General features: G+C 48.4%; 1 protein-coding gene across 2 annotated transcripts; it reads right to left on the bottom strand.

The window, feature by feature from the left end:
- On the bottom strand, positions 1–21,258 carry ZFYVE27 (zinc finger FYVE-type containing 27). Of its 2 annotated transcripts, XM_054581320.1 has the most exons (13): positions 21,063–21,258; positions 19,593–19,790; positions 15,421–15,491; positions 13,853–14,039; positions 11,377–11,472; positions 10,214–10,326; positions 9,407–9,546; positions 8,763–8,834; positions 7,296–7,316; positions 6,989–7,133; positions 3,066–3,112; positions 2,804–2,885; positions 1–1,592 (listed from the first exon to the last, which is right to left on the bottom strand). In XM_054581320.1, exons 2-13 carry the CDS (start codon positions 19,787–19,789, stop codon positions 1,528–1,530), a joined length of 1,236 nt encoding a protein of 411 aa, XP_054437295.1. In that variant the 5' UTR covers position 19,790; positions 21,063–21,258; the 3' UTR covers positions 1–1,527. The 2 variants fall into 2 exon arrangements, with proteins under 2 accessions (XP_054437295.1, XP_054437296.1); XM_054581321.1 differs by lacking the exon at positions 7,296–7,316.
- Between the last annotated feature and the right edge of the window lie 5,440 nt (positions 21,259–26,698).

Raw genomic sequence — 26,698 nt, 5'->3', positions numbered from 1 at the left:
CCTTTTTATTGATAATTCTCCATATACACAGAAGTCCTTTAGTTTCTCTCCAGTGTAAATAAAGCACGGGGTACCTCACTCTCATCTCTGCACAGGGCAAAGGAGCCCGAGGAAGAGGGCATACCAAGGCCTCCTGGTTCCCCAGGGACTTCCACCTCACGGGCCTGGAGCAGCAGGCCCATCTTCCCAGCCCTAGACTGGTTGGCCTGGCGAGGAAGCTGGCCTAGGGTGCTCTTTGTCTCCCCAACCTCCCTCCTGGGTCCCTCCTTCGGGTATAGACACATCCCCACCTCCTATGGGCTCTGAGTGCCAGGCAGCTCAGGGCTCCGGGGAAGCATCCTAGAGCAGGAGAGGCCCCCAACCTCCTCAGCCCACTCCCTGTGCCACAGGTTCCCAGGAACCATGCAATAAATAAATAAATATTCCAAAAAGGCAGGACAGCTCTAGGGGAAGGAAGGGGTGCCTGAGCCTGCTCATGGCTGAGAGACACAGAGCCCCAAAGAGTACAGAAGTGAATATGAAATAGTTGGAGAGAGGATGGGGACCCCAAGTGGCCTTATCCCATTACTGAGACTGTCCTGCCAGAGAATAGCCCTGGAATCTATGACCCAGCCTGGCGAGATCATTTACTTCCCAGGCCCCAAAGGCCAAGGGCTTCAGGACCTCTGCTCTGCTCGCCCGTCTTACACTCTGTGGGACACGGCACTGGGGAGGGAAAACGTAGCACTGAGCCAAAGGACGGGTGCCCAAGGCGCGGAGCAGAGCCAGCAGAAGTGATCTGAGTACCTGGCACCTACCCAGCAGGACTGAGGACAGCAGGGCAGCGTGTGGGCTGAGATTCTCCAAGTCAAGATTTCTGCAAGGTGGGACTGAGGTCTTTTGAGCCACTGCGGCTCCCTCCGTTTTGCTCCAGTTCCACCAGGCCCCCTAGATATGTCCTCCTCTGAGGGAACTTGGGAACTTCAACCCTGTTTCTAGAAAGCTTTTTGGTCTTGTTAGCCTCGGCCATGCCATCTGGTGGGGAAACAGTGAGGTCCTGGTGCCTGAAGGGACATTCAAACAGCAGCCGGGGCATGGCACTCCCAAGCCCTTCTGCAGACTCTCAGAGGCAAAGGGCTTGGCCCAGTACCCAGCATTTCTCGTCTCTGTTCTCCAAGTATTCCCAGCAGAGGCCCTGACCCACAGAGATCCCCATCAAAGGCCAGGCGTGGCTCTCTGCTGCCCTCTAGCCTACACTGCCTGCCAGCCCTGAGTCCACCAAGAGCTCAGGACAGAGCAAGACAAACATGCTGGGCCCTCCAGGGGCTCCTGACCCCGCTGGGGTTTGAGAGCAGCCATTGCTGGCCATCTGCAGGAGTGGGGAACAGCTGCAGAGCCTGGCTGGAGACAGCGAGGGCAGAAAGGGGAAGCCTACCTAGCGTTTGGGCCACATTTGCCCAGCACACGCCACATGGGGCTAGGGATAGGGAGAGTGAGGTCTGTTGCTGGCCCAGGAACCGGCACCTGCTTGGACCCTGTCCCCTCTTCTCACTTGCTCAAGGTCTGGTTACACGAGGCACACACAAACACAGTCTCTCTCTGGGCTTCGGGGGCTGAAAAGGAGGAAGAACTTGGTGAGACGCTTCCTTGTGCCTTCAGCTCATGGCCCCAACTACTAGAACCACCTCCCAGCCCCCAAAGCCCCACAGACCACCCACTGCCCAGCCCACACCCTCGCTGGCCCAGCTCACTAGCCTGCCCTTGGAGGCTTCTCTTTTGGGGGTGACCTTGCCAACGGCAGGCCTCTCCCAGATGTTCTATGCATCAGAAATGATTTTGCCACCAACTCAACACCCTTAAAAATATTTTTTAAATAAAGTACCAGAAGAAAAATTTCCAAAATGTTTTAACAGTGGATATCTCTGGGTGGTAAGATTACAGGATTATCTCTTCTATTTCTTCTGTATAGTAATTTTCCAAACTTCTAGTATAAGCCTATGCTACTTGCATGACCAGAAGGAAAAACAAAAAAAAGCCTTGATTTCTCATTGAAACATTTAATAAGGAACTCTGTAAAATATGTTCCCTTTCTTGAATGTGCATATGCATTTGTCCTTTAGGTACGTTGGTGCTCTACCTTTTGCTTACCTATATGTTTCGTTTTATTTACAGAGTATATACAGCTTTTATAGAAGGAAAAGACATTTTTCTTTATTTTGTTAAAAGTATTAGTAAAGTAATAAAAAGAATGAAATTCAGGATGGTGGTGTCCTCTGGGAAGGCAGGCGCGGCGCTGGGGAGCCTCAGTGGTGTGGCTAACGCTGACCTTTTTTTTTAAGATTTTATTTATTTATTTATTTTTAGACAGAGGGGAAAGGAGGGAGAAAGACAGGGAGAGAAACATCAATGTGCAGTTGCTTCTCACATTCCCCCTACTGGGGACCTGGCCTGCAACCCAGGCATGTGCCCTGACTGGGACTCAAACCAGCGACCCTTTGGTTTGGAGGCCAGTGCTCAATCCACTGAGCCACACCAGCTAAGGCACTGCTCTATTTTTTAACTTCAGTGAAGCAGTCAGAGGTTTTCACTATTATGCTTCATAATTCAGATATATCGTAAACATTCTTCTACCTGCATCAAATATTTCAGTTTTTTATTTGTTAAAGGGTGATGGAGATGTCACTATAGGCCAGACTCGGATGCCAAGTTCCCCTGGTCTCGCTGACCCCTCACTTTTATCCCATGGGGCGGCACCTCCCCAGAGGAGGCGGGAACCAGCCAAGCCCTCCCACTGCCCTGACCCCCAGCCGCCTGCCCCACGCACCTGTGGCCCCCATGGAAGACTTGGGCACCTTGAAGGAGCAGCACCGGGAGCAGAAGCTGTTTCCACAGTTACTGCAGCTCCGCTGCCAACAAGAGCCAAGGTCAGAGTCAGATGCATCCCCAGGCCCACGCATCTGAGTCCCCAGCACCCCCTCCTCTGCACCCACGGATCCCACCCCAGGAACCTGGGACAACTAGGGGCCCGGGGAGATGCCCGGCGGGGCAGGACTGAGACCCAACAGGACACCCTCAGGGAGACTTACCCTCTTCTTCAGCACTGAGAAGGTGGCCGAGCAGCCCGTACAGCTCCCTGAGAAAGAGGCAGCAGCTCAGCCTTGACCCAGCCTGGGCCTCTCAACAGCCGCCTGCTCCTGGGTCCTCTCAATGGGGACACTCAGGACAGCAGCCCAGCCCAGGCTCCTTGGGCGGGTGCAGTGAGCAAGGGAGCCAAGTCCAGATCCAGAGGCAGAGGAAGGAAGCGACGTCTCCAGCCTACCCAGAGCGCCAGTCCCTGTTTCCCCCCCCGGGGCTTAGAAGCCCCACCTGCAGGTCCAGCCGAAACAGAGGTGCATCCAACAGAATCTGCCCCCGGGAACCCAGGCCAAGCTGGCGGGGGCCTGACAACAGGCACCCCTTAGAGGAGGCAGCCCCAACGACCTCAGATGAAACCTGTCTGACGCAACCCCTTCCAGAGTGTGCCCTTACAAATACTCCACCACAGGTAAAGATAGAAAGGCCTCCTAAAACCCCAGACCCTGCCTTCTGTCATCTGAAGACTGCAGGAGAGAATCGCAGGACCAGGCACCTCCCAAGAAAACATGCAGAGTAAGAGATGCGGGCACCGTGAGTGGCAGGCAGGATGGGGCGCAACAGAGCTGGGGGGAGATCCTGCCTGAACAACCAGAGATGAGAAGGTGACAAAGCTTCAGATAATGACAGAGGAGTCAATGGCAGGTTAGAAAATGGCTGGGAGGAGGCAAGGAGGATGTAAGAAGAGGTGGAGGATAGGGAAGGAAGGGACAAATCATTCTTACAGAGGCCATTTCAAGGTGAGTAAGTCTACTATAAATGTTCTCACCTCCCGACCATGCCCCAGGAAATTAGAGATGAAGAGGTGAGAAGGTGGGAAATGACACAGTCTGGTGAAGGGGCTGCCCGAGGGTGAGTGAAGAGAATCAAAAGGATGGAGGCAAACTGCGCTCTGAGACGGCGAGGAAAGGCCACACCGGGCCCTAGGACTTCAACAAGCTCCAGAAGCAAAAGCAAACCCTGACGAGGACCAAGAAGGATCCAAGGGCTGCCCCCAGGAGCACTGACTGTGGTCCAGCACAGATACCTGTGGGTGGGGGAACCGAGCCAGGGGAGAGGAGGCAGGGTCCACAGCAGGCACCAGGGTGGCCCAATAGGGAGCAGAGAGCCCTGTTCCCCCATGGGGCTTAGTGGCCTCACCTGTGGCCTAGGAGGAAGGTGACTTGGGTCCTGGAAAAACTTGAGAGGGGATAAGGCTACTGGAGGAAGTTTCCAGAACTTGGGGCCCAGAGGCCGCCTGTGATCTGGCCAGACCAATAATCAGCTTCAGGGAGCACTGCTGGGCCTCCTGGACCACCTGTCTGGCCAGGTCCGGAGCACCAGGCCTCACCCTCACACGAAGACCCCAAAGCTATAATGACAGCTACATGTGGCCCCTTCCTCCATCCAGCCAGAATCCCCTGCAGCTCTTGTTAATGTTTATGCCCTATGTTCAAGGAAAGGGGGACGCAGCTACCCCCCTTTCCTCAGCAAAGGAAAGGGCAAGGAGAAACCTGAAGCCAAGGTGCTTAAGGTAAATGTGTTGCTGTCAGTCAGGTTGTGGCCCCAGCAGAGGACAAAGAGAAGAGAGCAGCAGGTGTTGCTGGCTGGTGATGCCAAACTGGGAAACAGGCTGCTCCAAGCCTCTGCCCCAACACTAAGGATTTGGGCGAGGCAGCCTGCCTCTGCTTCTCCTTAGCAAGGGCAGGGGGCGGGGGAAGGGAGATGGGGAATCGGGGTACAGGACTGCAGAACGGAGCTGCTCAAGGACTGGCACCCTGGCCCGTGTCTGGGGATCCCTCTCTACTAGACAGAGTGCCAGGGCCAGGCACCCCAAGGCAGCTACACCGTCTAGTGAAACACATGCAAGCCAGGCACAGCCTGGGGCCCGGGAAGGCTCTGGGTGCTGACACCAGCTCAGACAGGTGTATGAAGGAAGAGAGCACCCCGTTCCCTTCCAGCATCTACCAACTCTCCCTGCCCGTATTCTCGGGAAGGTCCTGACTCACCACGTGAAGACGCCACGGGGGCGACTCAGCAGGGAGTGGCCCGAGACGGCATGGGCACTGCCGGGCCGCAAGGATGCCGGAGCCTCCAGGACAGAGGGGGCCCTTTCCATCAGGACTCTCCCACCTGGAGGCCAGGGAGACCCGCCTGAGCAGCCTGTCCCATTCCTCCCCAGTGCCCCCTCCATCCCCTGGCAGCCGGAACAGAAGGGCCCCCAAAGCCACTCACCTCACCTTGCCAGCAGGAGCCAGACCCAGAAGCAGAGCTGGAGGCCTGCGCTCCCAGCCTGAGAACATCTTGGGGGAGGGGCCACAAGCGGCCTAGAAGAATGGGGACTAAGGCAGGATTAGGAAGAGAAGCATTTTCTGCCCTTGCCATCCCCACAGGAACCTGAAAGGGCCTTCGCCCACCCTGGCAGGGATTATGTGAACCAAAACCAAATACAGAAACGAGCAGACATCAAACCAGGGGCAAAGGGAGGATGAGGAGTTAGAAAGAACACAGAAGCCAGATCAGATGGCCTGGATGTGAATCACAGCTCGACCATTAACAGGCTGAAGACTTTGAGCAAATCACTCTTTTCACCTCAGGTGACTCACCTGTAAAATGGAAACATCTAAGGGTCTTTACTTAAAATCCACAGATATAAGCAAATTGTTTCCCAGAGCTAAAGTATTAATTCTTACGTAGCATCACTTGGGACTTCTGGAACCTGCTGCTTCTAAGCCCATAAGAACTGGCTGCTCCTGTCTTCCTACCAGCAGGACCACAGGAAGCAGCGCACCGAACGCCGGCGCACAGGTGCTCTGGAGATAGCAGCGATCATTTTAAGTAAAAGGAAGGGACCTTGAATCCTGGGGGACAGTCATGTGGCAGAAAGCAGCAGCATGTCCAGGACAACTACTCCTGAGAAACCAGCTGCCCTGGCTGCTGCAGGGACAGGAAGGCAGCCCAGGATGTCCTGGGTCAGGCCCCTCAAGATAAACCCAGGGGCTTCTCCCGGGTCATAGGCCCTAGAGGTCACTCCTACAGGACCCAGAGTATAGCCCCCTCATCCTCCTCCCTGGCCACTGACACCAGGCAGAAGCAGGGCTCTTCAGAAGTCTCCATCTGACTTAGCTCCCGCTCTCCCGGCCTGAGCCAGGATTCCATGCCGTGCCAGTTGAGTCCACCCTTCTCCAAAACCGCCCTCCTGGACCCACCACCAGCCCTCCAGTAAAATAAGAACTGGCCAGTCTATGAACTTGGCTGGGGACCTCTGGGCTCCATCATGCCCAGAGGAAGATACTGTTTGCTTTAACTTGCATCCACCTGGATAGGAAAGATCCAGACAGGCTGCTCGGCCCCTACAAGAGGGACCAGGGCCTCTTGTATTAACAGTGCCCCTTATTAAACACTTACTATGAACCAGCCAGCACTGCGCAAGCACTTACTAAGCATTATCTCATTTGAGTCCCAAGACAATCCTGTGAGATAAGAACTATTATTATCCTCCTTTTACAGAAGGGGAAACTAAGGCACAGAGAGGTGAAGTAATTTGCTCCAAGAGACCCTGTGGAGCTGGGAGTTGCACCAGGCAGTGAGACGCCACTCTGTTCTCAGCCGCTGTGCTACACTGCCTGCTGAGGTGCTGCCCATCTCTCTCTGCAGTCCAGGGGGCGTATTTCTGGAACCTAATTCCTTACCTTCCCATGAACTAATGCTCAGTAAGGACAGAGGCACAGGAAGGAACCCACACTCACTCTCTCAACAACCTGCTATGTGTTTAATACCTTCCCGGGGTCCCACAGACACCATGGCACTCCTCGCTCTTGTCACAAACCAGCACCCACAATTCCAAGACTCTGGCCCTGTGGCCGGGCCCCCGCCCACGCCTGTGCCCTGACCGTACCGAAGTTGTTGGTGGGGTACCGCTTGCGGAGCCGCTCTGTGAGCCGCGACACCTTGCTGCGCAGCACTTCGTTCTTGCTCAGGAACCCATTGTCCTGCAGGGCCAGCTCGTCCTCTGCCGGGCACGGGGCGCCCTCCTCATCCTCCTGTGGGAACAGCTGCCTCCAGTCCTGCCCACCGTGTGGCAGGGCCCCAGCGCCTGCGTGCAGCGCACCCCAGCATGGCAGACCCCACAAGGGGTGGTGGCAGCTGGATCAGCCAGCCTCCCCCGCCCGGCCCCTGCCCACCTCATCAAGGCTCCTACTCACCAGGACCACCAAGTGGGTCTCCTGCCTCCCAAGGTGCAGGGGAGAAAAGAAAACAGAGAGAGAGATAGCAAGAAGGAAGCTGCTGCGAGGGGGACCCCAAGCAACAGGACACACTGAGGTGCTGCTAAGAGTTCTAAGCATGTCCCAAAGGGTGACATTAACAGAGGCCCCTATAAAAGGATCCCAAAATCAAATAAGCTTGGGAGAAGCGAGGTACTGCTTTTCAAACTGGGTGAAATCAATTAAGTGGGTCATTATTTTATGGGTGAAATTAATAAAATGGGTCATTACTTTTATAGAAGAGAAGAGCAAAGAAAATATCCTTCATAATGTATTTTTTTAGGAAACTTGTTTCAGTGAACCTTTACACATATTACAGACATAAGTGTGAACTGGGCCAACATGCATTCCTTACTGTGGGTTATGAAAAAAATGCTTGAAAGTTCCTGCTATATCAACTCCCAATGACCACTACCCCCGCCCCCCCCCCCCGTCAAGATCCAGAGCCTACGATCATATATTAAAGCCTCGGAGAACTCTTTCAGCAGCTGGAAATACAAATGCCTACATGGGTCGGGCTGATGTAAAAGCGGATGGGTTCAGTGTGAATCACAGGCCCAGCAAAAACTCACAAAACCCCACTCCTTATCTCCGTTTCCCACTTTAAAGAAACACAAAGAGAAATGATTTCCTACTTTAAGAAAATAGCACAAATGTGACAAAATGACAACTGCCACTAGGAGTCAGTGACTGGAAAAGATAGAGAGTGGTGGGGACGATGTGACTTTTCTACAGGGGACAGTCGCTTCTCAGCTACACTGACCACTGCAGACTCGAGGCTATCAGAGCTTCTGATTTTTCAGGGAAAAAAATGAAAACCCAGAGTTTTCAGAGAAATCTCCCCGTTTTTAAATATTGGCTCAAAGAAATTTTTAAGGTTTATATGCCAAATAAAACACTGCAAACTATCAGTTTGAATCATTGTCTTAAAATCAGAAAAACTAACTTTCTCTGAACTAGCACTTGGCCCTGCAACCACTTTCTCTAACCTCCCCTCCCTGCTCCCACAAAGGGGCACCTTTCAGACCTCATTCTGCATGACAGCCGTCCGAGACCCACAGCAGAGCCCTCCCCTAAATCTGCCTTCCCCGCATCAAGGGTGCCACGTCCACAGTCTGCAGCCACGGTGGTAAAAGACCCACCGCCCCCAGCAGAACATTCCCCCGAGGCTTCCAGAGCCATCCCTGCCCTGCACACCCAGGGCGGGTCACTAGATCAGCAATAGGACAGGCAGAAGTTTGGTAGCACCCTTTCATCCAGTGAGACGTAGCTCAGATCAAGTTTCAGCTTCTCACTGGATATAGAGAAATTTAAAAATCCAGACATGGGATGTGAGAAGCCACACAGCACCAGGACCACCCAACATCTGGCCTGGTCAGCGGAGGGTGCTGGGGAAGGGCCACCCACCTCGATCGCATCTTTAAACTCCTCATCAGGCTCAGCCTCCTCGGCCTCCTCCACACTGCCTGGCGTGAGGTCCTAGGAAGAGAGGCTTCATTACAGAAGGAGAGGGACAGCAGCCCTGGCCCTCGAAGCAGAGGCCCCATCCCCTGAGCCAGCATCCGGGTTTCCCAAACCTTCTGTTCCTGCCCCAGAGGAAATGGCACAACTGCAAGAAAAAAAGAGGTCATGGGAAAGAGGCACTCTCTGACCCAGCAGGGACAGGAGATGGGACCCAGACCACGCTGGACTGCAGGGCTGCACAGTCCCATGGTCGACGGGGCGCCCTAGAACCACAGGGCCTGGTCTGAGTCCTGGCCATGCCACCCGCCAGAAGCTACCTGTGCTTCAGCCTTCTCATTGTCAGAAATAACCTACATACCTCATGGGGTTAATATCTGTAAGGTGGAACAGCAGAGTAACTACTCAATAAAGCACAGAGTGGCTATTATTACTACAATTATTCAGCACTTCAGAGGGGATGAGGCCTGGGAAGAAACAGGAACTACACAGAGGCTAGCCCAGGACCTATGTGGTATAAACAAGCTGGTAATAGGAAGGCACTGGAACCTGGTCGAGCAGGCTCTGCTCTAACAATGGGGGATGCTCACCTCTGTGGGCGTGGGCACAGGCGTGCAGTCTGGTAGAACGCTCTTCCCCCCAGCATCTAGGGGGAGTGGGCTCTGGAAGTCACCCTCCTCCTGGCCAGGTTGCATCCGCCGCTGCAGAGATGCCCTGTACTCAGACACCACTACCCAGGGAAAGGGGTGGGGTGGGAGGCAGAAACAGGATGGAATGAGCGATGTTTTGGGGGTATCCACTTCTGCTGCTGGCCGGCTCTTCCTCCAGCACCCCACCCACTGCTGCAGGAAAGAGACACCCTCCTAATTCTGAACAGGTCACCTAACCTAGCCTCAGGAACAAAACAGAGATACCATCACCCTCCCTATAAGATTGATATAGAGAGATTCAATGTAGTAAGTGCTCAATAAATTAGGCATTCTGTACCTAATTGCCCGACCACAGCAAGGAAAACAAATCTAGCCATCAGCCAAACATATGTGCAGGCCCCAGTGTCTGTGACTCAGGGCCTCTCCAGGCTGCCTCACTGCTTTAGAAGCCAGATGGCAGATGGGGACTCTGGGATCACATACAGATGTGGCAGCCACTTCAGGGAGCTGTATCCTGACAGTCAGATGGCAGCACTGGGAAAACATCCCTCCCAGTCTCAGAAAGGCAGAGGGACCCCTACGGTAGCAGCTTATCAGCCTCCCATCTCCCACCTAACATCTCAGATAGGCAGAGCCCAAGAGAACCTGTCGGTGCGCTGCTGCCCCCTCATGGAAGGCACAGCAAACAGATGACCAGCTGCAGAGAAATAAACCAGGAGCCCATCCCTCAGGCTCTCCAGGGCTTACCTCGGAAGAACTCCACATTCCCTAGAAAGAGTGTGCTGTTTAAAAGGGCAAACACCCAGCACAGCGGCAGCAGATACAGCATGCAAACCGTACCTAGGAGAGCCCCGTAGAACCTGGATGGACAGAGGAACCACAGGATCAGAAATTCATAAGGAAACGATCTGGAGCAACCCACATAGGGGCTGGGCACGAAATAGCTCTGGACAGCTAATAAACTGACAAGACCTGTCAACCAAACAAATGGACAATAAAGCGAGAAGGCAGGCTTTACAAGTCACTGGTTGCTAACAACAGACCCTGGTGAGGCCGCCACGGTGGCTGAGGCCATGTGAACTGGTTCAGCACTCATCACTCCTCAGGCTCCAGACTCACGTCTAGAATAAGACAAACTTGGCTGCAAATGCAGCTTCACCACCTCTCGCCGTGTTTTGTTAGGCAAGTCCCTTGGTTCTCTGCATGCTACTTCCTTCCCAGGTAAAGTAGGGATTAAAATAGTGCCTGCGTCCTAGAATTACTATGAAGAATGAGACAATACATGGGAAGCATGCTCAGGGCCTGACACAAGGGGAAAACTAAATATTATTTATATGTAAAGGGCCTAAAGAACATTCCTTCCATGCAATCCAGTAGTTCCATCCTTGAATTTATTCTAAAAAATGTTTTCAAAAGATTAAAACTAAACCCATAAAAATGTTCACTGTAAGGTTAGTAATAAAAGTAAAAACTGACTAAATGTATAATAGAATGGTTCCATAAATCATAGTATATTCACCATCAATATTAATGTGGTATTACAATAATTTCAAAAGCCATGCAGCAACAAAAAAAACCATTTATGGTATTTAATGGTAAGTGAAAAAGGAAACAAACAGAATCACACATACTATGAAGTTAGAGCGTACACGCATACGACGAACTCTAGAAGTCAATCTAAACATGAGATCAGCTGCTGTATCAGGATGGGAGATTATAGGGCAAGTTATTTTTCTATTAAAATATTTTTACCATATCTAAAAGGTGTCTACAGAAAAGCAGTGCCCTCCCACCTACAAGCCTATGCACAGGGTCTTTCTTCCCCTGAGCTAGAGGCGGCTGGCTCTGCCTGGGGCTCAAGCGGCAAACACCCGCAGGGCAGTGGTGGGCGGGCGCAGGGGGCCACTCACTGTGAGGACACGGCCGGGTTCTCCCAGTGCAGCACTCGGTAGACAGCTTCACAGGTGCAGCAGAGGCGGCTCAGGAAGGCCTCCAGCTGGATCAAGCTGCAGGCACAAGGGGCTGCTGTGAGCTGTACACCCTGCCCCTCTCACCCAGGGGCCTGGCAGAGCTCTGGGGCAGCAATGCCTAGGGCTTCACCGGCACAGCTGGCCAGGGATGGCCAGTCTCTTCAAACCCTCTGGAAGGGCCAGAGAGCACAGGAGAAAATGCAAACTTTCAGTCACCTCTGTGGAACCCCTGCTGCAGTGGACAAAACAGGACAAAGGTTTCTGCTTGGTCTGTCTACCTATTGCTGTGATGCCAGTTATTTACCTTTATTTAACTGGGCTGCTGTTTTCCTCTATACAATGATGGGCAGGGCGCCCACCGCACAGATACACTGGAGCTGTGAGGATAAATGGCAGGAGGGAGACAGGTCAGTGCGTCTCCACCTGGCATGTAAGGCAGACTCCCTTGGAGTGGGGGTTTTTAATGGCTGTACCGCAGAGCAATGCACACAAGCTTGTGCAATAAGCACCCAGATCTTGGTTTATGGAGGGCTCCTTGGAGAAATGGCTGATTCTAGAGCTAGGGCAGGGAAAGTATAAGATCAGTTTGAACATCCTACTGTACCATAAAGTAAGGAAGCACTCAAAAATGGTGGGGGCATATCAAAAGAACACAGGCAGGAGCCAGTTCAAAAGAGACCCTCCTGGCCAAATCCAGGACAATTTGAAATAAAATAAATCATAACATTAATGGATTATAACACTTTGAATTAAATTTTAAAATCTTGGGTTCACATGGATAATAAGTAAGAATTACACCAGAATGCCAGCTAACAACGACAACTGGAAAAATCACCTTTGAGACCATCCTAGGAATAAGCTGGTGAAGGCAAGACCTGTCAATGGATTTGAAAGCAGTAGGTAAGCTGACTGGTGGGGCTCAGGTGGATAAGGGGAAAGGTACATAAAAGACCTTATTAATACAACTGGTAAAATTTCATTATGAATTCTGTATTAGATAATACAAATGATAATGTTATCAATGTAAATTTTCCTAAATTTGACTACAGGACTGTGGCTACATAAGAGAATGTCCTTGTTCTTAGAAAATACAGGCTGAAGTAAGTATCTAGAGTAAACAGGTATAATGTTTGCAACTTACTTTCAGATGGTTCAAAGAAAAAATGTAAATTGGAGAGAGACAGATACAAAATGTAGCAAAGTGTTAATAATTATTCTGAGTAAAGGACATATGAGAGTTCTTTGTATTATTTTTGCAAATCTTCTGTAAGTTTTTGTTTGTTTTGTTTCTTTCACAACCTCACTTTACTAAGTCATGTATGGGCTTACTAACTACAAGTAAGTATTATACCATCTATACCCTACTAAAGGTTGAAACTATACATTCCAGTTGACTTTAGCTTAAAATCATCTCAAAATAAAAAGTTTATTTAAAAACCCAGATACCCAGGCCCCACTCCAGATAACTGATTCAAGATTTTCTGGGGGGCCAGGCCTCTGTTTATAACTTTTTTTTTTGGAAGCTCCACAGATGCCTTTGCTGTCGAGGGTGTGTAAGAACCCTGCTGCAGGTCAGGAAAGCCCAGCTCAGGGAGGGCTCACTAAATGGCAGCTTCCACTGAAGTTATGCTAATATTATTCAACAGTTATGAGGTACTTCCTCTTTGGCCCTGGCCAGGTAGCTCACTTGGTTAGAACAGCGTCCCAACATACCCCAAGGTTGAGAGTTTGATTTCTGGTCAGGACACATACAAGAATCAACCAATGAATGCATAAACAAGTGGAACAAGTCACTGTTTCTTCCTCTCTCTCTCTTCTCTCCTCTTCTCTCTCTCCCCCCTCCTCTGTCCCTCTCCCCTTCCTCTCTCTAAAATAAACATTTTTTTAAAGTATCAACTGTCACATTCAAGAAGTTTCTCCACCGTGCAGTGACAATGGCTGATATTTACTGAACACGTCCTGGGTACCAGTCATTCGTTTAATCGTCACACCACTTATGAGGTAAGCCTGTTATTGCCTCATTTAACTGACAAAGAACCTGAGGCACAGGAAAGCTGAGCAACTTGCCCAATGCTATACAGCAAGTAAACGTAAGAGCTGGGATTTGAACCCAGGCAGTGGCTCATGCAAGCGCATGCTAAGTCAAGGCCCTCATCTGTCTCTTTAGTGAAAAGAAGACAGGCTGTGGAGCCACCTGGACCTGGATTCTCATCCCGGCTCGGTCAATCTCTAGCCAAGTAAGCCCTTTTCCTCATCCATAAATGAAGGATAACAACAGTAGCTACCTCCCAGAACTGTTAGAAAGATGAAAGGAAGTAACATCTGTGGCATGCCTAACACAATGCCTAGCACACCCAGCGTGGCGGGAGGAGTTACTGGGATGGCCCCTCACCACCCTGGCCCCTTCCATACTCACAAGCTCTTCACCTCAGCCACAGCCTCGGGGCGAGACAGGCGAACTCTCTGCAGGTCCTCCTGCCTCACACTGTGATACTTCCTCCGCAGCAGCTCAGACTCGGGCAGCCGCGCCCGGCAAGCCTCCTGCAGATAGCCCAGCAGGGCGGGCACGGAAATCACCAGGGCTCCCACCGAGTACCACGCGCCTGTGGGACCAACGGTGAACAGGCAGCAAGGATCAATCAGGAGCCTCACCCACACGCTCGCTCCCTGACCGCCCCCAGGGCTCGGTGGGAAACAGTGTCTCCCCTTGCTCTCCAACCCGACCCCAGCTTTGTTTTATCCCATCGAACTTATCACATGACAGATTACAGGCATGGCTGCAGTCTCCTCCACAAACGCAGACTCTTCAGGGCTGGCACTTTGTCTATGCGGTCATGCTATAGCACTAGACCCCTGTTTTTACATGAAAAATCGTACGCTGGCATACGGTAGGCGGTTCATGCCCGGAGTCCGGCTGCCGGGGGCCTCCCGCTGACTGGCATTCGGACCTTTGGGCCCCTGGGGCAGACTGGAAAGCTTTCCTTTGGCTTTTAGGCTGTCCCAGACCACTATGAATTGAAAAATGGTGAAGCTGAGAGGAAATCCAAAGGCACTTTGGTACCCTTGAGGCAGGCTAACAGAGTACTGGGCACAGAGTAAATGCGTGTTAAATATCTGTCATGTGAACTGATCTACTTTGGAAGTATGTTCAAAAAAACTTAACAGCCTAGGAATGATATTTGAGTTTCAATCAGGCAAAGGGCCCTACTGAGAAACAACAGGCGGTCTTATGTGAAATGGGTTTATTTCAACCCACTGGATCCATATATCTCCCCAGGAAACAAAGGAGGCACTTGAGCAATGCAGGTTCCACAGAAGAATGAATACATGAATAAAGGACCCAGCTCCTCAGAACAGTCTGTCCCAAATCCTTCACTCATTTTCCCGAGGGATTCGGCTTTTTTTGCAGCTCTCTGCACATGTAAGTGACAGGTAGCATATACAGAGTGGATACACTGAACAAAGGGATAATTCCTGCCCAGGGAGGGACACAGCAGGGTGGCGAGAGATTCCATCGGGCTACGCAGACTGGCACTCAATTTAAACCTTGTAAGTTGCTTATTTCTGGAATTTTCCATTTATATTTTTGAAAATATTTTTAAAACCTGTGCTAGCACACAGGTTGACACCATGGAAGGTAAAACCATGGATTATTATAATGTAGCGGCTGCCTACTGTGTGTTAAGCACTGAGCTAAGCATTATACATAGATCATCTCATTTCTTCCAACCACCCTCTAAGGAAAGCACTTACCATCCTCCCTTCAGAGATGAGGAAAATTAGGCCTTAGGTCATAACTCCAGACCTGCTGGGATTCTAGCCCAGAGTGTCTCTCTCTCAAACCCGTGTTTTGACGTAATGCAGAAAGAGGAACCAACTGTAGGGCAAGACCAGTGGCTCCTTCACACAGGGCTGCTTCTCAGAATTCCTCCCCACATTCATTCACAAAATAGGGAAAAAAACAGCTCTGAAAGCAGCACCTACCCTCATTCAAAGTGAGGAACAAGACGTTGAGGCCCAGGCAGGTCAGCAAGGAACACAAAGGTGTCTGCCACCTACAACACAGAGAGCATTCTAGTCACTAAAAATGAGCGGTCACTCATCCAGGTGAGAAGGGGAGGCTGAGCCAGCACCAGTGAGTCATTAAAACCAGGAGCAAGAGGAAGGGGCCTGCCCTGGCTGGTGTGGCTCAGTGGGTTGAACACCAACCTACAAACTAGAAGGTTAACAGTTTGATTCCCGGTCAGGGCATATGCCTGGTTTTCAAGCCAGGTCTCCAGTTGGGGACTGTGCATGAGGTAACTGATCGATGTTTCTCTCTCTCTCTCTCTCTCTCTCTTTCTCCCTCCCTCCCCTTCTCTCAAATAAATAAATAAAATCTTTTTTTAAAAAGAAAAGGAGGCGGCCTGGAGTTCAGGGTGTCAAGGAAAAATGAACAGGGGGTCTCACTTGGCTAGGTGACTGGGAGAGGAATTAAAGTCACATATTAGGCCCTGGGGTGAGAAAAGATATCTTATCAGAACTCGAAGACCTATAGAACTTTTCCAAGGAGAAAAAATCCGTAACATTATCTCTTAAGAAGCCTAGTTAGGAATGCACTTTCCCTTTCTACCTGAGACTGTGTTTCCCTGGTTGGAGCTGAAACAGCGAAGATGTCTTGCTGGAGCATAGTGGAGCCGACGAACGCAGGCCAGAGCAGGCCAGCGCGGAGCAGAGACCAGCCAGGGCCAGGCAGAGCTGTCCAGCCAGGGAGGGGACTGGCCCCGGGGCCGCCTCCCAGCCTGCTGTTTTCACAGCCGTGCTGTATCACAATTGACCTGTTTTGCCTGGATAGTTTCCTTCTTCACTGCACCCTAAATTGAGGATTCCTGTTGGTGTTGAACTGGTGCCAACAACCATCTGTTGACAGTTGTTTGTGTAAATCCACCCAACCCTGGGGCACTCAAAAGAAACATACTTAATATCCTTTAACCTGTGTTTTGTAAGGTTCTATTCTATTCTCTTTAAAAGGTGACAATGACAAACATTCTCCTCAAAAATTTTCATTTATTTTTTTACTGAGATATAATTTACATATAACATTGTTTTTTACAACTTCATAAGTATATACACTCACTGCACGAAATTCTTTTCTTATTTCGGCAATTTAAACATACAGTAATTCAAAAAGAGAAAAATATTTTAATATATTAAAAAATGAAGACAAAAGCAGGGAGTAGCATTCTCGCAGCAAACATGCCCTGAGTAACCAGGAGCAGAAGGAAGCAAACGCAGACCCGTCTCCCACCATCACCGCCTAAGGGCGAAGCAGAAGCCTCCCGAAGAGGGAAGGCCAAAGACTGCTGAGCCCCAGCTGCTGAGGACAAGCAAACACTGCTGGCTTAGTCCCCAAAAAAGGCATTCAATAGGAACAAAGGAGCAAGGATGTAGTAATCAAGACACTGACACCTACAGTCTAAAGAACAGCGTCAGTATATTTAAGGTCAGCCATCAGAGGAAAAACAAATAGAAAAATGAACAGGTTAAGTTGCTGGCAATCAATGTATTCAGAACTTAAATGTATTTTCTTTTGCTCTAATTGGGGCATTTCAGAATTACTAAATGAGGTTAACTATTTTATATGCTGCTTTTATTTCTTAACAGTTATAGCAAGGGAATAAAATGACCTCTCTCTGCCTTTATCTCAAAATTCAACATGCTCCAACTGTACCGCCCCAATTAGACCTCCAAACCACCTAGTGGCAGCTACCAGGGTAAAAGCAAATTAAAACTCAGGTCTAAAGCCAATCCCATTTCAGAAATAAGAGCATCACACAAACACTGAAGTCACTTGCATTTTAAAGCCTCTCCCATTCTACCTGTCTTCACTGACACTTTGGACATGGAGACCTACCTACCAGAGTAGCTGATCCCAGAAGAGAGGAGTCTTTTAAAAATGTGCTGCAGCCCTAGCCTTCAGACCTAACAGTCATAGCTCAAGATTAGGTCCCTCTTCAAAGCCAAATCCTCTTTACTGAGAAAGGAACAATCAAACGTACAAACTAACCTGACGGCCACTTTCACAGACCAGTGCTCTGTCTCCCAGCAGCACAGAGATCATGAGCTCCTGAGAGCTTCTCCTCCGTCCAGCTTTAATCAATCCCACCACATCCTCAGATTTCTGATTTCATAAAAGGGAAAAACCCTAACACATTAATACCAAGAAGCACTATATATAAACCAGTGGCAAAAAGAGACAGGCACAATGTTTTTCACTTTTGTGTTTTGCTCCAAAAGGGCAAAACACACACACACACACACACACACACACACACACACACACACACACTTACATACATATATACATCTGCACTCATACATGTGTATACCTGCATACACAAAGTAGAAAACATCAGCACAGCCCCACGCTCTCCAGAACCCACCCCTTTGCTAGAGAAGACTGAAATTCATTTCAGGTAGTTGCTTATGGTGAGATAATAAAATGAGCCCCTCCTCATACTATCTCACTATCCCATGCACAAAAGTACAGTGATCTAACAGTAGAGAACATTGCTCTGGGACATTGACTAACTCATCTCCAGAAATAATGCCATAAATTAAAGGGGTTCCAGGAAAAAGAAGAAAAATGAGGGCCTTGGTTAGAAAGTTAAAAATAAACTGCCCACTATTTCCACACTGAGGTAAGAATGATTTAGCAACAGTAAGCACCCTTCGAGGTTAACTCAACGGCACTCACTCTGCCTCCTACCTCTCTTGAGCATCTTAAGAGAGTTGAAGGTCTTTTATGAGAGTATGATAAAATTAGAAGCTTCTCCCTAAAAATATATACATGTGCCCACGTACGATTTTTCATTCAAGTTTAGGAGCTTCATATGCCCCTAAAGCCAATTTCACAAGCTCCAGGGTAAGAATGCCTCCTCTTTAGGAAAACCAGGTTTTATGTATTCCCATTGAGATGCAATATTAAGAACACATAACTTTTGCCCTGACTAAATGGCTCAGTTGGTTGGAGCACTGTCCCATGCACCAAAAGGTTGCAGATTCAAGTCCCAGTCAGGGCACATACCTAGGTTGCAGGTTTGATCCCTGGTTGGGCACATAAGGGAGGCAACCAATTGATGTTTCTTTCTCTCTCTCTCTCTCTCTCTCTCTCTCACACACACACATATACCCTCCTTCCTTTCTCCCTAAAATCAATAAACATATCCTTAGATTAGGACCGAAAAAAAAAAAAAACACCATAAACTTTGTAAAAAAAAATCTTTTTAATTGGAATCTAATCTAACCTTTAGAACTAATTTGCAGTTTGCACCATTAGGACGCAACCAGATATATCTAGGGAGGAAGCTCTCCAGAATTGTAAGCTGAGTCTCTTCAGCAAGTCACTGTTATAAAAGAAGAAACCATTTTAGATTGAGAAAGACTTAAGAGACAGAGTAACCACAAAGAATGTATAGTCCTGGACTGGAACCTGATTTGGCCAAAAAAACTGTAAACGATATTCTTGGGACAACTGAGGAAATCTGAATATGAACTGGGTATAGGAAGAAATCATGGAATTATTGTTAATTTATATTAACTATGATGTTAATTTGATTACAAAAAAAGTCCTTAGAGATAAACAGAAGTATTTAGAGAGTGGGATGGCACATATCTGTAATTTACAATACTTTAACATAAGATATAAAATGAGCTGAAAGGAGAAAAAGAAAATTATGGATGAAAATCAAAGCAGAATAGGAACAAAAAAAATTTGATACCCATAATCCTAAAGGATTAGTGAAAATGGTGCCAGCTTATTCAGGGATATTTATATGTTTAATTTACATTCAAAATTATATCCCAGTTTTAATATCAATTAAGCTAATATTGGATGGGAGAAAACAGCCTGCTCTAGATACAGAAGCCCCAATGTTCAAGGTTAGCTCACAATCCTGAGGTATGAGCTTATTCAACCACCAAGAAGAAACCCTGGTGAGAGGCCAGATGGTTCCCAGTGCCTGCCTCTCCACAGGATGGGCCTGGGATAAGCCCAGAGGCCCAATGAACCTCTCAGAACCACGTTTCATTAAGGCAGAAAGGACAGCCCAGCCACTGCCTAAATGGCCACGGCAACTACAGAGCAGGAAGGCAGGCCAACTCTACGAAGTCCGTACCTGAGCAAATACCGGACACCGTCACCTGCATCCTTCAGGGGTTCCAGGTAGATCTCCAGCCTCTTGTAGGACAGAACCAAGTTGAAAAGATCAAACGCTGGAGACTTGGCAGGGCCAGGTGGAGACTCCAAGGGAGCCTCAGGCATCACGCTGGGGCTGGCCTCAGACCCACACCCATCACGCTCCGAGGACTGCATCCTGTAACCAGAACAGTTCCTGACGTTTGCGTCACACTTCCAACGCCCAACACACTTTTGCTTGCAGGATTTCATGCCGTGCCCACAACGAACTTGTGAGATAGGCAGGGCTGCAGGGGCAACGTCCACCTCACAGGGGAGGAAACCAACATTCCACAAGGTGAGATGAATTACCCAGATAGAACACCCTGCTCTTCTGACTCTCGTCTACTGTTCTTTTCCCCACAGACCCAACAAGAGTATAAACTGTAAAGACCAAGCACAAATGACTGCTGAAGGGAGGCAGTCTGGGGTCTGAAGAGAACTAATGTCCTGAAGTATTTTTCTCCCACTCTTTATCTGGTTAATTCCTACTCCTTCTTCAGGTATTTGGCTTAAATATCACTCCCTTGCTCTGAGAAGTCTTTGCCAAGACCTTCAGTCTACCTCTCCTGAGCATCTTAGAGAGACCCGACTAGGAGACCCTTCCCAATTCTCCCAAAGGATCATGTGCTCACCCTCACACAGCATTTATCACACCAAAGTTAACACTCCCTGCTTTCTTCCCAAGCTGCCCCCCTTAACTTTGAGCTCCACCAGGTGAAAGACTACGTCTTCCATTCACAACTGTTGCTGCACGCAGTGGGCGCACGGGGAATGAATGACCTGCCCACCCCCCAGGACCCCAGTGCCTTCTCTGGCACTGCCCAGGTCTCTAACCCTTTCCTCTCTCTTCTGTTCCCAACAACTTCCCGGACCATCCCTGGCCACTACCCTTCCCTTCCCCCAACCCTTGAACCCCACAGAGCGGTCAACACCTTCCGTTCCGCCCCATCTCCCTTCTCTGATGAGGAGAGCCACAGGAAACTCTAACCCTCTTGCCCAATTTCAAAGTCCTACCCAAACGCTAGGCAGAAAACAAGGGGGCGGAACCTCGGCGCCCAGCAACTTGAACCAGTCCCAAGCAATGGGTTGCAATCTAACTGCGAGGTACGAGGGGGAGAATGACAAAGGGGCCACCGGGAGCCCGAAATCCCCGCCGGCCGAGCTAGGGACTAAAGGACCCAGGGGCGAGCGCGAGGCAGGAGCCCAGGCGGGGGTGAAGCTGGACGGCGCCGGCGGGCCTGGACCACGACGCCGGCAGCCCCAGGAGCCAGACAGACGGGGCCCTGCGGCCCAGACCAAGGAAGGCCACACCTAAGGTCTCCATGAAGAGGTCTGCCTTAAGGTCTGCCCCCAACTCCGCACAGTCATCAGAGACACGAGAGTGGGGAGGGGGTGGCACCTGACCTACCCGGTCGCTGGGTTGGGTGAGGGAGGGGCGGGACGGCCAGGGGGCACTGATAGGGCCGCTGGGCCCGGAGCGTTTCCCCAGGCCCGCCCCACCCCGACAGTGCGCCTCTCTCCAATGCCACTCAGAAGCCGCGGGTCGGAGAGCCTGCTCCACCTCCACCGTCGCCGCCACCGCCGACGCCACCGCTTCCTCTAAGTGCTCTGCGGCGGCGTGCCCGTGACGCCAGCGCGCTCGCCCCGCCCCCGGCCCGGCTCCCTGGTTTAGCTCCGCCCGCTCCAGCGCAGGTAACCGCGCTCGTCCGCACTGCGCCTGCGCGCTTTTCCCTCTGCCGGGCCCTGGCTCCGAACTACCCTGCGCGACCACGATTCGGAAAATCCTGCAGAGCTCTTAAAGCAGGAGCTTCCGGACCACACTGCCTCCGCCTCGTTCAGAAAGACTCCTGCAGGAAACAGTTGGAAGGAAGATAAACTAAACAATTTAAGCCTATACATCCTCCTCCTCCAACTTTGGTACTTAACTCCTATCCTGGGGACCGTGACCACAGGAAAGGCAGAAACCTGTTTGCCTCCTGGGCCTAGCAGAGAATACCATTCCGTTCAGTGTTTCCTGAGCAGCTGCTGTGCGCAGGTGCTTGTGCAGGCCTTCCCCAACTCAGTCCACTTCTCACTGTGTTGTCCAGTTAATCGCCCTTAAAGCACACACCTGATGGCTTTGCATTAGTAATAACGCTAGAACTTATTGAGGGTTTACCAGCCATCAGGCACCGGACTGAGCTCTCTATAGGCGGTACCTTAGCTAGTCGTCCTCCAACAATTCTTTTAGGGTTATCTCCATTTACAGATGAGGAATCAGAGACAAGTTAAGGAATTTCATCAATGTCACTCAGCCAACATGCAACTGAAAACTTAATTTGAACCTCATGTGTCAACCGACTCTGATGCACCCAGTCAAATCGCCACACATCTTAGTCTTAATTTACTGGCCTCATTCCCAGTTTACTGAAGTCATTCCCTTCAAGAGTCTCTTAACTTTACCCAACTGAACCCCTCTGTTGCTTGGGCATTGCTTTGTGCTGTGAATTTGTGAAGGAATACCATTCCCTCTTGTTTTGGTCCAAATCCAATCCTTCTAAGCAGGAGTTAAATATCTGTACCCCTTTCCTGATTGCCCCAGCTGGAAGCAATCATTTCCCCCTCCAAATAGCCAGAATATAGACAGATTCCCACAGGGAGTAGTCCTCCTCGTAGGGGGAAAAGGAGGGATATGTTCCAAGACCCCCAGTGGATGCCTGAAACCCCAGCAGATAGTACCAAACCCTAAATATACTGTTTTTTTCCTATACATGACTACCTATGATAAAATTTAATTTATAAATTAGACACAGTAAGATATTAACAATAATATTGAATAATAGAACAATTATAACAATATACAATAATAAAAGTAACGTGAACGTGGCCTTTCTCTCAAAAATATCTTTTTGTTCTGTACTCACCTTTTCATTTAAAGGAAGCATTTTACAGCTTCTCTTTGGTATATTTGAATCACCAGCATCATTATTCTTGCATTTTTAGGGCCATTATTAAGTAAAATAATGATTATTTGAACACAAGCACTGTGATACCAAGTTGATCTGATAACCAAGACAGATAAGTGACTAATGGGCCAGTAGCATATGCAGCGTGGATACACTGAACAAAGGCATGAGTCACATTCCTGGCAAGACAGAACAAAACAGCACAAGGTTTCATCATACTACTAAAACAGCACACAACTTAAAACTTATGAATTATTTATTCCTGTAATTTTTCACTTAATTTTTTGGACCATAGTTGACTAAGGGTAAGTGAAACAGTGGAAAGTAAAAAATCAGGTAAGGAGGGCTACTGTACACCATTAACATATTCAGAAACATCCCTACTTGTTAAAGAATGGGCTTGGCTTTGTGGCTGGCCCGGACTTGTCAGCTGGACTCAGCTGCATCTCTTTAGGATGTGTCTAGAGGAAGTACAAGAGAAGAATTTTTTTCTTCAATATCTTAAGTCCCTGAAATACCACCATCAGTAATTTACTCCAAAGGTAAATTTCATTTTTTCCTCCGTGGGCCCGCCTGGGCCACTGCCCTCAGGCTGACTGTGATTAGTTGTAGTATTTGTTCTTTCTTCTGGCAACTATAGAATGGAGGGATATTATTCAAGAACTCTTAGACACTTGGCAGGGAATGGGGAGGTAATCATTGGAAGTTACAAGAAGTCTCTAAAAACCGGAAAGAACCCTGGCTGGTGTAGCTCCATTGGTTGGAGCATTGCCCCATAATCTGAAAGGTCACAGGTTTGATTCCTGGTCAGGGCACATGCCTAGGTTGTGGGTTTGGTCCCAGGTTCTGGGTGCCATGAAAGACAACCAATGAGGATGTTCCTCTCTCATGTTGATATTTCTCTCCCTCCATTCCCCTCTCTCTAAAATCAGTAAGCAGGTCCTAGGGTGAGGATTTTTTTTTAAAAAGCCAGAAAGGAACAACAGTCATGGCCAACATCCATGAACAAAGGCTCTCTGGTAATTAGAGATTGGTCAGCTGTACTCCACTTTCTGGGGTCCAACTCTGATTTTTATTTTAATATTTATTATTTTTAAAGAAAGGGGAAAGGAGGGAGAACCAGAAGGAAAGAAACATCAACATGTGGTTGCGTCTTGTGTACCCCCTACTGGGGACCTGACCTGCAACCCAGGCGTGTGCCCTGACTGGGAATACGAACTAGCAACCCTTTGGTTCACAAGCCGGCACTCAATCCACTGAGCCACACCAGCCGGGGCTAACTTTTTTTATAATCAAATTATCTTAGTTCCTCCTTTCCCTTCTCCAATCCTCTGAGTCTTCATGCTTTCCCTCAAATCCTGGTTTTACTGATGTTTTCCCCTGGATAGCAGATAGGTGGAAGAAACTAAGGGAGAAAATAAAATAGTAAAAGAGGATAATTAATAACTTAAATTGATGTTTTTCAGAGGTTAGTCTTTGAATTCTATAAATGACAGCGTATATGGCCCACATATTGCCTCATAAAGCTCCCTGTGGCCCTCGGGAGAAATTCTAGAGGGAAACACTGGGTAAAACAAGCCAGAAAAATAGGAGTGGAGAAAGAAGGGAATGTCTAAGCACACTTTCCTCCACCAGATGGCTCCCTTGTGCACTCTTACACAGACCTTGGCGTTTCCAAAGCATCTCTTGGCTGTGGCCTCTCAGGACGGTTCACATTATACGCATACCATTATGCTCTGCTTTATTGCGCTTAACAGATTTTTTTTTTTTAACAAATTGAAAGCAAGACCTTCCATGAGTAAAAACATTACGACTCACTTTATTGCGGTGGTCTGGAACTGAATCTTAAACATTTCCGAGGTATGCCTGTATACCAGATCTCTTTATGTTTCTCGCTGTATAAGTTATCGCTTGCTATGTCAGAACTTATTTCAAAATGGTGTGGCTTAACACAATAATAAATATATATTATCTCACATTGAGTTTTGGCTTTTGGGCGGTTTTGGTCAGGAAATCACGAGTGATTTGGTGGGCAGTTTTGGCTCAGGGACTTTCAGGCAGTTATGGTCAGATGTCGGCCAGGGCTGCAGTCTGTCCTCCATGATGGCCTCCTCACATGGCAGGCGAGTTGATGTTGGTGCTCTCATGCTGACCAGCTGGCAAGAGATTTTAGTTCCTCTTCACTTAGGACTCTCCAGAAGGCATCTTGAGCGTCTTCGTGGAGTGGCAGTTGACTTCCCCCAAAGTGAGAGATCCAAGAGGGTGCAAGGCAAGCAGCCACAAGGTCTTCTATGATATATCCTCAGAATTCACACTATCGTTTTCACAATATCCTATCAGTTTCATGAGTCAGAACAATTCAATGTCCCAGTGCATAATGGAAGGGTTATATGAAAGAACGTGACTACCTGGGGCCATCCTATAGGCCATCTTGGATGCTGGCTACTAAGTGCTGTCAGCTAGAATACCCTCCCCTCCCCTGTCCTCCTGCTCACCTTTTAATACCCAGCTTGAATGTGAGGGCCTTTGTGAGGCCTACTCAAAATAATTCCTCCATTTATTTATGCATTCATTGGTTGATTCTTGTATGTGCCCTGACCAGGGATCGAACTCTCAACCTTGAGATATTGGGACGATGCTCTAACCAACTGAGATATCCTGCCAGGGCTATCACCTTGCATTTAAATCTATCTCTTGAATGTGATCATTTCCCCCTTTGTGCTGAGTTTCTGAGAGCAGGGAGACTGAGGCTTAACATCATGGCAGACCCAGTTTCTGCCAAGTATAGAGCCTTGGCATAGTGGATACTCAATGAATGCTTGCTTTAAAATAAATGCGTAAAACATAAAATAACAAATATTGGTGGGGATGGGGAGAAATTAGAACCCTTGGGCACTATTGGTGGGAATGTAAATGATGCAGCCTCTATGGAGACAATATGGCAGTTGCTCAAAAAATTAAACATACTAATTCAAAATAAACATTACCATATGATCTTGCAATACCACTTCTGCGTATATACTCAAAAGAATTGAAAACAGGGTCTCAAAGATGTATTTGCACACCTGTGTTCATGGCAGCATTATTCACAATAGCCAAAAGAAGGAAGCAACCCAAGTTTCCATTAACGGATGAATGGATTAACAAAATGTGGTATGTACACAAGTACAATGGACTCTTATTAGTCAGCCTTAAAAAGTAAGTAAATTCTCACACATGCTACAACATGAATGAAACTCGAGGGCATCAATTATAAGTGAAATAAGCCAGTCACAAAAAGACAAATTGTATGACTTCACTTTTATGACATACCTAGACTAGTCACATTCACAGAGACAGAAAGTTAAACAGTTACTAGGGGCTAGGAGGAGGGGGAATGGGAAGTCAGTGTTTAATGGGTACAGAGTTTCAGTTCTGCAAGATGAGAAGGGTTCTGGAAGTGGATGAGGGCAATGGTTGCACAACAATGTAAACATACTTAATACCAATGAACTGTGCACTTAAGAAATGGCCCGAGATGGTAAATTTTGCCACAATTAAGTAAATAAGAGAATGATAGATAAACCAAGTGTGATATATCTATTCAATTAAATATTATTCACCATAAAAAGAACAAAGTATTGATACATGCCACGACATGGATGAACTTTGAAAACATGACGCTGTGTGAAAGAAACCAGACACAAAGGCCACATATTGTGTGATTCCATTTACATAAAACGTCCAGAATAGGAAAATCCATAGAGACAGACATGGATTAGAGGCTGCCCAAGAGCTTGGGGGAGGAAAGAATTGGAGTGACTACTAAGCAGTACAGGCGTTCTTTGTGGGTTGATGGAAATTTTCCAGTATTACCCAGTCGTGATAGTTCCATAACTTTGTGACTATACTAAAACCATTGAATTGTACATTTTAAAACTGAGAATGTTCATGTTATGTTGTGTTAAATTTTATATTACATGAATTATGTTCAATTTTTAAAATTAATGATTAGTGAAAAGAATATTTGACTGTCATGTTTTTAGATCCTCTTTATTATCTGGATTTTTCTAGTGTTTAACCTTAATGTTTGAGTATATTTTGGGATTAAAAGCTCACT

This window comes from Pteronotus mesoamericanus, unplaced genomic scaffold (genome assembly GCF_021234165.1).
Source record: "Pteronotus mesoamericanus isolate MK-2021 breed Mesoamerican mustached bat unplaced genomic scaffold, CSHL_Meso_final contig_657, whole genome shotgun sequence".
Lineage (NCBI taxonomy): Eukaryota > Metazoa > Chordata > Mammalia > Chiroptera > Mormoopidae > Pteronotus > Pteronotus mesoamericanus.
Note: the sequence above shows the minus strand (reverse complement) of the source record. Positions and strands in the feature narration are given on the sequence as shown.

Coding starts and splice junctions, on each gene's coding strand:
- ZFYVE27 (XM_054581320.1), bottom strand. CDS start 19,789: ATGCAGTCCTCGGAGCGTGATGGGTGTGGGTCTGAGGCCAGCCCCAGC. Junction 8,835..9,406: donor CTGTGCCCACGCCCACAGAG/GTGAGCATCCCC, acceptor CTCTCTTCCTAG/GACCTCACGCCAGGCAGTGT. Junction 2,886..3,065: donor TCTCAGTGCTGAAGAAGAGG/GTAAGTCTCCCT, acceptor TCTTGTTGGCAG/CGGAGCTGCAGTAACTGTGG.